Source organism: Haplochromis burtoni, unplaced genomic scaffold (assembly GCF_018398535.1).
Source record: "Haplochromis burtoni strain Fernald_Lab_line unplaced genomic scaffold, NCSU_Asbu1 Contig_127, whole genome shotgun sequence".
Classification (NCBI taxonomy): Eukaryota; Metazoa; Chordata; class Actinopteri; order Cichliformes; family Cichlidae; genus Haplochromis; species Haplochromis burtoni.
The window spans coordinates 1,413,793-1,428,114 of record NW_024582488.1 but is presented as its reverse complement, the minus strand read 5'-3'; the positions used below and the strand labels follow the sequence as shown (position 1 = coordinate 1,428,114).

Sequence of the window (14,322 nt, the reverse complement as noted above, 5' to 3'; positions counted from 1 at the left end):
ACTACATGTACCAGAATGCACCGCGGCTGTCAGATACAGCCTGACACTGTGCTGCTGTACTAGCGGAGAGCACTCTGACAGAAGGGCCGACTTAGTAAGTAACAGGTCTTTCTTTTTATAGACAACTATCGCGTATAGTATCTTATATCTCGTGTTTCAGATTCGCATTTATTTTTAAAAAAATCCTCTTTTTTAAATTCCTCTAATTAGACCAGATTCCTGGCGGACTTGTTAGCCCACATTAGCTTGAGTAAAGGTAGCTAGCCAAAACGAAGAGCCCTCGGTAACTACACGTTCAGTATTTAGCAGCTCTACACCTGGAAGTAAGGTATTGCACGTTAGACCTTCCACCGACTAGGCGCGTCTTCCTTTACTGCGCAGTTGTTCTAATCTTACTGATAATGCTCTCGTTTTAGATAACGGTGCCTCTTTGATTTAATTCTCTGAAATCAGCGGCAGCAACTACTTTAGCCAGCGTTGATCGCGTTTAAACTGCGTTTAGAGAAGTCGGCAGCTGTTGTCGTTACACATAAAGCAACGTCAGCAGTCAGTGAGGCTGTGCTGTGTCTACGTTACTGTCAGTGAACGCATCACCGCTCTCTGTGTGCGCCAATGACTTCCATCTGCTCTCTGTCACATACAGCTTCCAGGGCTGCAAGCATGGACCAAGAAAACAACTCGGAGGTTGGTAAAGAAACATGTTTTATTGGTCTGGCTGAAAAATAGGGTTTTTTATCAGGTGGGAGATAGCCCTGCGTCAGCCTCTGAGTTTTTAGAATGATGTAACATAGTCTCTGTTGTTTCTCAATTGCCACTTATGTGAAGCTGCCCCACCTTTCTTAAACTGACTTGACTTGAGCAATAAGAATAACATTTTAATCTGCTGCTGATGTAAATAATCCCACTATATTTAACTTTGTTGTTTATATGTCTCACAGGACGATTCAGTCGGCCCTTCGGGGGACGGAATGCCGTGTCTACCTCCAGATCTTTGTGAGTTGTTTCTTTTTTTCCTTCTAAACATATTGTGAGAACCGTATTCCATGAGACAATGTATGTAGTTCCTTATCTTTAAGGGACCACTTGTTGTGAAATATCATCTCACATTCATAACTTTTTATTACGAATATTTGAATGAATAAAACTGAATGTAATCCGAGACCAATGAATGCATCGGTATTAGGGGGGCACTGCAACAGGCATGTCATTATTATTGAAGTAAATCTAAAATAATAATAGTAATAACTTCAAGTAGCTTTCTATTGGTACAATAGCAAGAACTCTATTTTTTGTCATTTAAATGCATGTGCTAAGGATTTTATTAGTGTATTCCTCTCAAAGGTACTTTTTAAATGTAAATTTCTACAATTTAGCATAGTGCATTATGTACCTTCCCTCACATAATATAATGGTTATAGTAAGACATAACTTTAATTGTTCTGGCAGTTTAATAAACGTTTATCCCTCTCCTGTATAGCGGATGGTGAAGCAGTGGAGTTGCTTTGGCAGTTGCGAGCCCAGCGCCGCCAGTCGTCTCCTGAACTCCCAGAGACGGTGTCTCGTCTTACTGCACCTGATGGAAGCATCTTATACCTGGTGGGCACTGCCCATTTCAGTGATAGCAGCAAAAAGGATGTAGCCACGGTGAGCCAATGAGGGGGAAAAACAGGACTGTTACAGAGCAGGAAGCCACTTAAACTCTTTTAAAATGTGATATACTGTTAATGGTAGGTGAAATTTTATGTGTAATTCTGTGTGTGTGGAGAAGCACACTCACAGAATTACATATTTAAATGTCATTTCTTTTTATTTTCTTGTTTTGGCAAGCATAACCTTGTCTCGTTTGTTCTTTCACATTGATTTCTCTTGTGCTTGCTTCTTTCATAACTGTTCATTTGCTTTGACATTCCAGTCTTCTGCTTTCTTATTCTGTATTTGTCTCTTGATTTTTCACACCGCTGTGCTCCTTCTCCTGGTGCAGACGATCCGAGCTGTGCAGCCAGACGTGGTCGTGGTGGAGCTGTGCCAGTATAGGGTATCGATGTTGAAGATGGACGAGAATACGCTGTTAAAGGAAGCCAAAGACATCAATCTGGATAAGGTTCAGCAGGCTATCAAACAGGTCAGGATTTATGAAAGGTGTTGGTTGTGTGAAAAACAGCAGTGGTAGATGAAGAGAGGTGGAAAAGGTCATAATGAAACAAAGACAGTGGAAGTACATTTATTCCAAATAAGGCAATGATGGTCAAGTTCTGATATTTTAAACTTTGTTTCAGTATGGTGTAAATATAGCGTTGAGTGTCACTTAAGAGTTTTGGGTTTGTTTCCTACTTTTTTGATATTTGGGATAAAACTTCTGAACTAACTTCTTTAGTTTCCTGTATTATTGTATAATTTCTTTGTACTATGTACTTAAAGAATGACCTTGACCACTGGAAGTGGGTGTTAATTTATTTGCTCTGTTTGTCAGAATGGGGTGATGTCGGGTCTGATGCAGATTCTGCTGCTCAAAGTTTCAGCTCACATCACAGAGCAACTGGGCATGGCGCCTGGAGGAGAGTTTAGGGAGGCCTTCAAAGAGGTAACCCGTGCACACAAATGCAACATAGTGGAGAATAATTTGATTATGTATTATTATTTTTGTTTTGTTTGTTTAAAAACTTTTACCTTTCTCTTTTAGGCTGGCCGGGTACCTTTTTGTAAATTTCATCTCGGGGATCGGCCAATTCCTGTGACGTTCAAGAGAGCCATCGCTGCTCTCAGTCTCTGGCAGAAGGCCCGTCTGGCCTGGGGTCTTTGCTTTCTGTCAGACCCAATCAGGTATAAATTCATCTTGATCGCTTTCTGTCACACAGCGTCAACACGACTCTGTTTTAGTACCAAATATTCAGCGGACAGTGTGCATCGTTTCACAGCTTGCTCAAATACATGAATAATGCTGACGTTAGAGAAGAGTCATCATTCAGAGATTTTGGCAAGAAGGATTATATTGCTCGCTAAATTGGTTCAGGATGGTTCAGTTTTGTGGAAACGTACAAAAGCAAAGTTGTGAAACAGAAGTTTAAATGTTAATGGTGAAATTTGTGGAAATTGGTAAAGCGATAATACCGTATTGTTTTCAGCAGTCTTTGCCTGGGGAAAATGCAACTACAGTGTATATGTGTGACAATCATGACTTGCTGTGTTTGTGTTTTGTGTACAACCAGGCAGTGAGCACTCACATTTTCAGAGTAACAGCAACGCTACCATTTCTTTCTAAATGATGATGTCTGTAAATCTATAAAACCATTGTGGCTTTCAGCAACTCTGAGATTGAACCTCAGAATTATAAAATGTTGGTTATGGAGACTTAAAGGAATACAAGTATGTTTTTAAAGCTTATGTTGGAGACCAACCAGGCAGTCTGATAAAGTTTATTTAAGCTTCATGCTTACTACTGTGTCAAAGTTCAGGAACTGGAATGTTGGTCTCTATACTGAAAACCTTAAATGTCAATGTTAATCCAGACTCTGCTAGTATTGCACTAAATATAATTAAGAAAATGAAATGTTTCTAAGGTTGTGTTGCATCCTATATAAAAACGTCCTGTGTCACTTCCTTTTCACTGTTAAATTGACTGCTGTGTCATGTTTCAGTAAAGAGGATGTGGAGAAGTGTAAACAGAAGGACCTGCTTGAGCAAACTATGTCAGAGATGATTGGAGAGTTTCCTGCTCTTCACAAAACCATTGTGGCTGAAAGAGACATCTACCTCACACACACTCTCCGACAGGCTACTCGCTGTGTGGAGTCCCCCCCTAATGCCCAGAGTGCGTATTACAATCCTCAAAAAGCTAGGACAATAAATTGGTTTCATCTTATGTTATTATACATTCGTTGGCCAGTTCATTAGAGTAATGTTTAAATGCTTTTTAACAAAATTAATTGTCAATATGTTTGATTTGATTTTATTGATTAGCATTCAAATATCTCAGTGAAGACAGAACAAAGATCTACCACAAAGCAAGAAAGCATGAGACAAGGCTAATCAAAAGGTATTGGCTGAAGCATTTGCTTATTACGCCAACCCTTTTAACAAAAGATCTTTTTGCATGCAGCTCCTGTACACAGGGCTCGAAGCAAATAATAAAACAAAGCAAAAACCAAACAAACAAACAAGAAAAAAAACTTTCCACCTTAGATAAGTAACTACATCAAAGCAAAAGAATCAAGAGTTTTGTTTTTTTGGGGGGTTTTTTTGTTTTTGTTTTTTTGCTCTTTTCATCAGATCAGATGATAGCAACTGTATGTAGGCATGTAGACATGGGCAAAACAATCTGCTGAAGTCTAAACTAGGCATCAGAATAGGCAAGAAAGGACTTGCCATAAGGTCTAAGTGTAACTGTGGATTCTAAGTGTTTCAGAAACTGTGGAACTACTGGGATTTTCCCACATGCAAATATCTAGTGTTTACAAAGGGCCAAAAAAACAGAAAATATTCAGTGAGTGCCAGTTCTCTGGGTGAAAATATTGTGTCTTGTTGATGACAGAGGTCAGAGGAGACTGGCCAGACTGCTTTCAGCTGATTAGGAAGGAAACGCTAACTCAAATAGATATTTGTTATAATCAGATTATGTAAAAGATCATTGTTGGACACACATCATACCTCCAAGCAGATGTGCTACTGCAGCATTATACCAAAATGCAACTGTAGCTGTCATGTCAATATGGGCCCAAATCTCAGAGGAATGTTTCCAGCACCCTAGAAAATCTGTGCCATGAAGAATTAAGGCAGTTCTGAAGTCAAAAGAGGGCTCAACTGTGTTTAACTAATGAATTGGCCAGTGAATTTCACGGTATAGTTTTAAAGTCTCTCTTTCATTCTTATATGGGTGTTAATTCCTTTTTTCCAGCCACTTATAAAATACTTTTTTGTCCGTTTAGTTTGTGGTTTAAAAAACATTGCTCAATATAATTGAAACTAAAGAGTCAAAACTTTATTTTAGCTGTTAAGTACTGTGCACATAGCTGTCATCAGATATGTGGCTCAATTGTTGTGAAATCAGCTGACCAGTGATGTCGGTGTGGTTTTAATGTGGTGCAGACATTTAATGGAAATGCTTAGTCATTTTTTGTAACAGTAAGTCATTCTCTTCTGTTTTTGCTGAATAAACTTAGAAACTAAATCTGTATTCATTGTGAAACTACAAAAGAGGTTATGGATGTTGTAGTTTGACAGTAACGCCTATGTTTTGCAGTAATGAGAAGTTTCTGAATAGTTAAACAAGAGAAAGCTTTGCAAATTCGGAGATCATTTCCCTGGAATAGTTGTGTTATTTTTAAATGTAAAAGTGGAGATGTACTCAGTTCCCCCAAATAACCAATTATGTTATGCATCAACATTTCCGAGTGTAGACATTGTTTATGCTATCATTGTTCTTTTTGTAGAAGTGCCTGCTGTGGTGGTGGGAGTCGTAGGGATGGGTCACGTCCCTGGCATAGAACGAAACTGGGACAAGCAGCTTAATATTAATGAAATCATGAGGTATGTTTCGCATATTGTTTGTACGCAGTAAATTACACCATAAATCCATAAGCATAATCCTTTTGTGTTTGATTTGGCATTACAACCGTAACTCTGTGTGTCTCTGTCTTCCCTAGTGTCGCACCTCCCTCACGCGTTGGCTGGGTGTTGTGCGCTGTCATAAAGGGCGTCATGATGGGAATGTTGGGATATGCCTGTTATCGTGTCGGTGGAAGTTTAGGTAGAGCCCTGCTGTCTTTACCTCCAGTCCGATCTTTACTGGAGACACTGCGGCCTCTTCCTGCTTGACCCAACTGGTCTTCTCTAAGCCATCTGTGAAACAGAATTATGATCTATTAAAACAATGCATCCATCACCAATGGCCTTAAAATCAGGTGTCAGGTGAGGCTGGAGGAAGAGGGTTCACCAGCCCATATTGTGAACAAACAAGGACCTAATGGGGTTCAGAGCTCCCCACTTTATAATGATGTCTCTGTAGACACAACAGGGCTGTACTGCCAAAGAAACCATGACAGTACTCTTGAGTACCTTGCATATTTTGTGCAAATTCATGCATATATATATATTTTTTGTTTGTTTGTTTTATGGTAAGATTCACAAAGGCCAATAGTTCATTTTGAGTATATTTATATTTTCCACACCATTCCTTCAAAGGACTCATGCACACGTTTTCTTTTTTATTATTATTATTTGATTAGCATCCCGATCATCAGGTTCACTGTTACTCACGGGCCCTGATATAGTGGGGGATTGTTCTGGGAGCATGCTGTTTCTTTAGTCCTTCATATAGTGCCGACCAGTATTGTTGGTAATTGGCTTGTTTCAAGTTCAGCACTTTATTAGAGACTGATAACATTTTTGTTCTGTACATGCAGTCTGGGAGAGGGGAAAAAAAATTACAACTATGTTAAAAAAGTGGAAAAATACAATATATAGTTATTGTATAGACTGGCCCACATATGTATGTAAGGAATACATGAAAATTATGTGAATCAGACTGAGCGTCATTCTCCTAATTCTCAATACATTTTTAAAGCATTAGACAAACTTCACTGATTTCTCCTGTACACCGTCCTGCCAACATCAACAAGACAAGTGCCTCATATTGGAGCTGCAGAAATGTGTGTGGTTATCTTACACGTGCAAAGGTTCAATGCAAGATTAAAGAGGATGTCTTTATGATATTACATGATCTGCCTATTTTCTAAATACTAAAAAGTTTGTGTTGACTTGGTTGCAGCTCAAATGATACCATACACCCATTTATGTCATTACCCATGCATACAGAACAGGTTTATATATGCCTCAGGAAGAGCAGTGCATCATCTATCAACTTCTAGAGTTGTTTATACCTCCAGTTTGGGGCCCTCTCACACAAATATATGCATTATATACAGAAAGTTGTCTCTAAAAACCATCACAAGGAAACATCCTAATATTCAGTGTGCCAACTGTACTTTTGGAATATATGCATTATTATTTCCCAGTCTGAGATAAACTCATGGACCGAAATGCTGAAAATTACAAAACATGTTTCTTTCTCTCAAATGAACCATCATGTTTTTAATGACTGTTGTTTTTTATCTTCTATGAAGGAAACTGAGCCGGTCAGATTTGGGAGATAAAGCCTTATTCTGTTATCACTGCTGCCTTTGAGTCTTACATTGCCCAACACTGAGCTGTATCTCTTGTAGAGCTTCTTACTGAGTTTGTAATCACTGGCTACATGACCTTCCCTTGAAATATGAGCTGTCCCATTAATAATAATCGAGTAGTCTAAACTGTACAGACATTAATTTCAAGGTAAAGTTAGACAAGTTAATTTCCTTTTATAATCCGAATAAAAGAATATGAAAGATTAACTTGAACTTGAAATCATAAGTGGACAACTTGCAAGCTTTCCATATTTTGGATAATTCATATAAAGTCCAACCTCTGCAGCATCTCATCTGTGTGTCTCCCATTTCCTGTAGGAATCCTTGTATTGTAAGATTTTCTTCCTCAGCGTGTTGTACTGCCATTGATGTAAACACATAAACACACCAAGCAGTGAGATTTAGAAATGGAATTTATAAACATTTTAAGTAAAGGAAAAATATATTTGTCTCAAAACTGTTGTAGTCCTGTCGTTTTAATTTTATGCAAATGATTTTTTTTTAATTTAATTTATTTTGATAATTTATGAGAAAAAATATTTTAAACCTAAATAACTCTATTCGGTCAATGCAGTTCCGTATTTTCTGTTTGTTTCCGATCGGACGAATACTGTCGTTACACCGTATCTCACAAACATCCGCTGTAGCTTGCAGGATTATGAAAGCCTGACTAGTGAATACTTTTTAACTGCGCCAGCGGATAGACGCAGACAGATGGCCTGGTTTGCATGGCTTATTTAGGACCTAGGCTGGGACCGTCACGCGTCTTTCTTTCCGGTGTCTCCGCCTTAAGACTCGTCTCCACTGCCGGGATGGACGACATGGGTCTGGCCATGAGTCGTTCTTCGCTGGAGCGGCTCGAATTTGACAACGTCGCCCTCAAGAAACTTCCCCTGGATCCATCCGAGGAGCAGGGGGTGCGGCAGGTGAAGGGAGCGTGTTTCTCCCGGGTGACACCACAACCGCTGACCAAGCCTCGGTTCGTGGCCGTGTCCCACCAAGCTCAGGCACTGCTGGGGCTGGACGGAGAGGAGGTCGTGAACGATCCTCTCGGGCCAGAATATCTCAGCGGATCCAAAATCATGCCAGGATCTGAACCCGCCGCTCACTGCTACTGCGGACATCAGTTCGGACAATTCGCCGGACAGCTGGGCGATGGGGCGGCCTGTTACCTGGGAGAGGTGAAGGTTCCGTCTGGCCAAGATCCCGAACTTCTCCGAGAAAACCCGAGTGGCCGGTGGGAGATTCAGGTGAAAGGAGCTGGGCTGACCCCGTACTCCAGGTACAAGGGGTTGCTTTCATTGTCAGTTTGAGTGGGCTTTGAAAGATTATGTTTAGTTTATTTATTAGGTTAAGAATAAATGTGGCTTAATCTATTTTTATAACTCCACCAGAGAGATTAAAACATGAAAAATACTTTGATTCTCTGTTTTAACAGAGCATATGTGATTGAAGAAAGGCAATATTTGGCAATCAGATGCACCTTTTTTGCTGAGCATTGGAAAAAAAAAAGTCCTTTTCTCTTCCACAGACAAGCTGATGGCCGTAAGGTCCTGCGTTCCAGTATAAGAGAGTTCCTGTGCAGCGAGGCGATGTTCTTCCTGGGAGTGCCCACCACCAGAGCAGGCTCTGTAGTCACTTCCGACAGCAGGGTCATACGTGATGTGTACTACAACGGGCACGCTCGCCACGAAAGATGTTCTGTGGTCCTCCGCATTGCTCCTACCTTCATCAGGTGGGTGCACATTACCTGACCTACTTACTCATATTGAGTTTCTATTTGTGTTTAAATGGGATTTGTTTGTGTTCACGGCCTGAGCAGGTTTGGATCTTTTGAGATCTTCAAGCCCGCCGATGAGTTCACAGGTCGCCAGGGTCCCAGCTATGGGCGCGATGAGATCCGAGGTCAAATGATGGATTATGTCATTGAGATGTTCTACCCTGAGATCCAACAGAACTACCCAGATCGGGTGGAGAGGAACGTAGCTTTCTTTCGAGAGGTCAGAGCATGAGTTACACTCTCACCTGTCAGCGTGTAGAGACAGTGAAATGTTGCAGCAAATCAAAAATTGTTATGTATTCAAGATTTTCTTAGCACTGTAGGCCTGGAATAACTTTGATAACATTTTTTATCTGATCCATAGAAAGAAGTTATGATGTAATATGCTCAGGGCTGTTCTCAGATTTTAGAGACCTGATGGGATTGCTGTCATCTCTTCCTGTATGTAGGTGGTGCTTCGTACAGCTCGACTTGTGGCTCAGTGGCAGTGCGTGGGATTCTGCCACGGTGTCCTGAACACGGACAATATGAGCATCCTGGGACTCACGCTGGACTATGGTCCATACGGCTTCATGGACAGGTCAGTGTTTAACTGTATGCATTTTCAAATATTCCTGTCACACATGTTACCATCATACTCATTAGGTTAGAGTCACGGAGTCGAAGTGAAGCCATAATTATAATACATTAATTATAACACATTAGGTTTGAGCGCTTCTTATTTCTCTCAGATTTGATCCAGATTTTATTTGTAATGCCTCGGACAACTCTGGACGATACTCCTACCAAGCCCAGCCAGCTATCTGTAGGTGGAACCTCGGAAAGCTAGCAGAGGCTCTTGCTCCAGAGTTGCCACCAGACCGGGCTGAGGCTGTGCTGGAGGAGTACCTGGATCTTTATAACCGTTTCTACTTGGAGAACATGAGGAAGAAGCTGGGTTTGCTGAAGAAGGAGGACCCTGAGGACGAGATCCTGATCACCAAACTGCTTCAGACAATGCACAACACAGGTGGGACTATTTTGTGTACTGCTTAGAAAGAGAGTTTGATGTGACAAAACATTTAATCTAGTGACAGACTGAGAGTCTAAGGATGCGTGCATACGGCACTGCATATGAAACAGGAAAAATATTTAATGATGGATGTAACATTGTAATAACATTTTTCTGCCTCCCTTCTGCAGGTGCTGACTTCACCAACACCTTCCGTAGCTTGAGTCTGATTTCTTGTCCCACTGAGGAAAATAGCGAGGGAGAAGAGGACTCTGTCAAGAAAGCCACAGACCTCTTGATTGAGCAGTGCGCCTCCCTAGAGGAGCTCAAGGCTGCCAACAAGCCCACGATGGATCCACGGTGAGCTAGCTAATAGTTATACCGCTACACACACACAAGCCCAGCGTGTTACGCATCATGGCCAAATTCACTTATATTTTTACTTAAAACTATTAGAATAGAAATAATGACTGTGCCTGTGGTGATAATGTCAAATGTTTTGCTTTTTATTCAGTGTAGTTCATACTGCAGCCTCTGGGTGTCACTAGTGAGGCTTCATATACATCATGTCTTTTACAGGTTATCAGTCTGAGGTTTCTTAAAGCAGCATCTGTTGATATTTTTGGTGACTTGAAGGCAGCAGAAAATGATGCAAACATTGATATTATTGTTTCCATTTATTCACCCATCGGTCAATCCATTCATTCATTTTTTAAAATTGGTTATCCATTTAAGGGTCAAAGGAGTCTAGAACCTATGTAATATGACGAGAGGCAGCGTGCACCTGAGCAGGTTGGCAGTCTATCTCAGGGCTAACACAGAGTGACAGTCAACTATTTATCCTCGTATTCTTACGTACAGCCAGTTTGGAGTCACTAGTTCACCTAACTGCACCTCTTTGTACCGTGGAAGGAAGCCGGAGTAGCCGGTGTGCAGTCACAGAATCTTTTTCCTGTGAGGCGATAATACTAACCACTGAACATAAAGTAAAATTATCACTCATTTTAGGTCACATGCCTATCCATCCAGCATTTTTAACTCTAAAATCTGTCCAGTATCAAGAGGAAAGCAGTAAGAATCGCAGTACTAAATAAGCAGGCAGGGATACTGTAACACTTTAACATAGTTTTTGGAAGCACTTCAGACCTTGTTTTGGTTTGCACCCATTGGGACTGTTTTTTCTTTTCTTTTGTTTTTTTGTTTGGGATCTCGGGAACTGAGACTTTTGGAAATGATACCCATATTTGCTGTCTGTTGGATGTTATCAGAAACCATATGCCCTTCCCGGATCCTTTACACCCATATCACATGTCCATTTTCCTAAAAGTAGACAAATGCTTCAACAAATTCAACATGGACAATAAATTACTGCCATCACTGACCTTGTTTGCCTTTGTTAGCAGCTGTTGTGCCATAATTTTATTATCCTTCTACTGCCTACCCAGCATAGCTTTCAAGATGGTCCTAAATGCTTATTTGAAGTGTTGTTGTTGGGTTTTTTATTTGGTTTTTTTTTATGGGAACCTGTAATCTGATATTTTTCTGTTAAAATGGGATTTGAAAGTATTAAATTTGATTAAAATTTCTGAAACCCAATCCTTATCAAATTAATTTAGAAGGGTAAGGGTACCTGTGATGCATTTTCCCTGAATGGTAACGAGTGTCTGCAGACTGGAGAGAACATTCGATGGAAAGAATCTGGAGCTCAAATACAGACAGAAATAGCTGAGCTCATTATTTAGCAAGTGAAACAATTATAAATAAAAAATTTAATTCTGCGTTTTATGATGCCCCAAATTATGTGGAAGGTTGATCCCTGACTAATCTAGATATAAAGATGGACTTTGGAGTGAGTTTTGTGTAACCCAGTCTTTCTATGGATACAAACAGTCACTGGACTCTTTATCTCAGTACCTTACTTTCTCTCTAAACTCTTAGATTGCCTGCACTATGTCTGTGTTTTCTTTTCCAACGTATTTATTTATTGGCCTATAAGAATTATAACAGTGATGTTTTGTGTCCACAGTGAACTGGCAGTGCTGCTTTCTATGGCTCAGAGCAACCCAACACTGTTCCAGATGATCTCAGACAGAGCAACAATCGCGAGGCAGTTAGAGCGACTCAGCAAACTAAAGGATCTGATGGAGACCACCCAGGAGGAGCTGAAAACCAAACAGGCAGAGGATTGGACATCCTGGATCACTCAGTATAGGTGAGACGGGGGCAAAAAAAATGAGTGAGTAAGTTTTATTAGCAAGGGACGAGAAAGAAAAGCATGGAAAATGAGAGCAGAGGAGGAACTGCATAGACCGGATTAGCTTTTGGGTTTTTTTTTTCTTTTTAAATGTGCAAACAGACAGAAAAAAGAGGAAATGTGTGTCGAGGTGATTATTGTTCCTTTGCTGCACTTCTCTGAGGGAATGTTTTGTGTTATCACTGCCACAGGAAACGTCTGGCTCGTGAGCTGGAAGGCCAGAGTGATGTGCAGGCTGTGCAGGAGGAGAGAGTGAGGGTGATGGACAGCACCAACCCTCGTGTGATACTCAGAAACTACATTGCCCAGAATGCCATAGAGGCTGCTGAGAATGGGGACTTCTCTGAGGTCAGGTTCTAGTCGATTCTAATTTTTACTAGATAGAAACATAACTACCTTTGTCTGCTGTAGATTTTGGTAGAGAAATACGGACAACTTCCCCAGAAGCATTCACTGGAAATCAGACTGTGCTTCATTTACCCTTAATTCCCTTTTAAGTTTTTCATTTTCAGTGTGGTGACCCAGTCTCACTTCTGCTCTTTGCTGCAGGTCCAGCGTGTCCTCAAGGTTCTGGAGAAGCCTTTCTCTTCACAGCCAGGTCTGGAGCTCCCTGCGTGGGTTGGTGGAGGTGGGACCAGTGCAGAAGGAGAAAGGGATGAAGGAGAGGAGCAACAGCAAGAAGCAGCTACCTCTATGCCCAGAAATCCTGTGCCTTATGACAGCAAGCCCCCAGCTTGGGCCAATGAAATCTGTGTCACATGATCTTCGTAGTAACTTCCTTGACCGTGATCTCTCCTGCCTAAAATAACAAGAGCGTTTCAAAGTGTTTAAAGATAATTTTTTTCACATTTTTATAACTCTTCAGCTGCTGGACAACTTTGTTATTTTAGCAGGCAGTTTCAGGAAGGTCGGCATGAGGCACAGCACCTCACAGGCAAGCTGGATGGCACAAAACAGACAGCGTGTTGAGTTTGTTTCCACAAAAAATACAAATTCTATATAAAATTTAAAAAGATATACGTTTTAAAGCTGTAATATCATTTTTTTGTATCCTTGTTTAACATTTGAGTCATCCTTAAATAAGTGGATGAGATTTTATATAAAATTTATATATGATATTGTGCAGTTTAAGCAGTATATTTACAGAAACTCGGGTCAAAATTTTTTTCCTGTCTGTTTTGTGTTTAATAAGCTATTAATGATGAGTCAGGCAACAAGTCTCACAGTGGCCTGTCTGGCTCTGACAAACTGTGAGGTGACACCTCGACATATACCAAAAATATGTGTGTGAGAGAGTAAATGTGTTATGATGATGATTTTATATCTGTGGCTAAAACTGTGTTACTATACATGATTAGGATGCCGCAGCCAACAAACACGCACAATACAAAGCAGATAAGCACGCACAGTATGTTTTCCTATATTAGAAAGCATTTTCTTTTGCAGCTGTCAAGACATTCATAGAGCCACGGATGTAATTTACTTTTTTTTTTTGTCTAGTAACCAAGTTTAGTGAAGGACAAACGAGAACAGGATGTTGCGATTTACTTTCTTCAGGTTGTGGCTTCACAGAAAGAGGAAGTTATTTGTAGAATGTGCCACAAAAAGACTTTTTTTGTGCAAAGAGTAGAAGACAGCCACAGCCATTCATAGATTTGTATTAACTGTACTACATATGCAACAGCACTACTCATCACATGTTGCGCCTTTTTGGTGAATATGCATTATGTGAAATGTCCGTTTGAGCTCTTCTAACAGAATCAATAAACTGAGTGATCAAGAGTCATTGTGTCTTTGTTTTTTTATTTTACTTCGTGGCATACCTGCAGTTCAGTTACAGAAGGAATCTCCACGTCCATGCCATTTTAATGTTGTCACTGTTTCTTAATCTCTCAAATAATAAATTTCCTCCTGTGTAAATGTCACACAGAACACGTGACCATGTAACATTTCCAGTTTGGTTGTGTGATAGGCTTGTTTCCTTGTTCTGTTACCTGGGTGACACATTCAAGGATTTCTAAAAGCACAGCTGGTGCCTCCTGGCTTGAGTAACGTTCCTGTTCCAACACGCCTGAAACATTTGCTCTTTGTAGGCTCCTCCTAAATAGCACAATTTAAT

General features: G+C 40.5%; 2 protein-coding genes across 2 annotated transcripts; both read left to right on the top strand.

Moving 5' to 3' along the window:
* Positions 1–13: 13 nt before the first annotated feature.
* trabd (TraB domain containing) lies at positions 14–7,385 on the top strand. The gene is made up of 10 exons (XM_005930311.3): positions 14–94; positions 644–684; positions 939–993; positions 1,478–1,644; positions 1,982–2,122; positions 2,471–2,581; positions 2,681–2,820; positions 3,636–3,808; positions 5,427–5,523; positions 5,640–7,385. The coding sequence occupies exons 2-10, from the start codon at positions 661–663 to the stop codon at positions 5,809–5,811; spliced, it is 1,080 nt and encodes a 359-aa protein (XP_005930373.1). The 5' UTR covers positions 14–94; positions 644–660; the 3' UTR covers positions 5,812–7,385.
* A 372-nt stretch (positions 7,386–7,757) lies between these two features.
* On the top strand, positions 7,758–13,985 carry selenoo1 (selenoprotein O1). Its single transcript, XM_014336145.2, has 9 exons — positions 7,758–8,460; positions 8,710–8,913; positions 9,001–9,178; positions 9,408–9,538; positions 9,690–9,967; positions 10,141–10,309; positions 11,976–12,161; positions 12,395–12,551; positions 12,753–13,985. Exons 1-9 carry the CDS (start codon positions 7,907–7,909, stop codon positions 12,963–12,965), a joined length of 2,070 nt encoding a protein of 689 aa, XP_014191631.1. The 5' UTR covers positions 7,758–7,906; the 3' UTR covers positions 12,966–13,985.
* Positions 13,986–14,322: the final 337 nt, after the last annotated feature.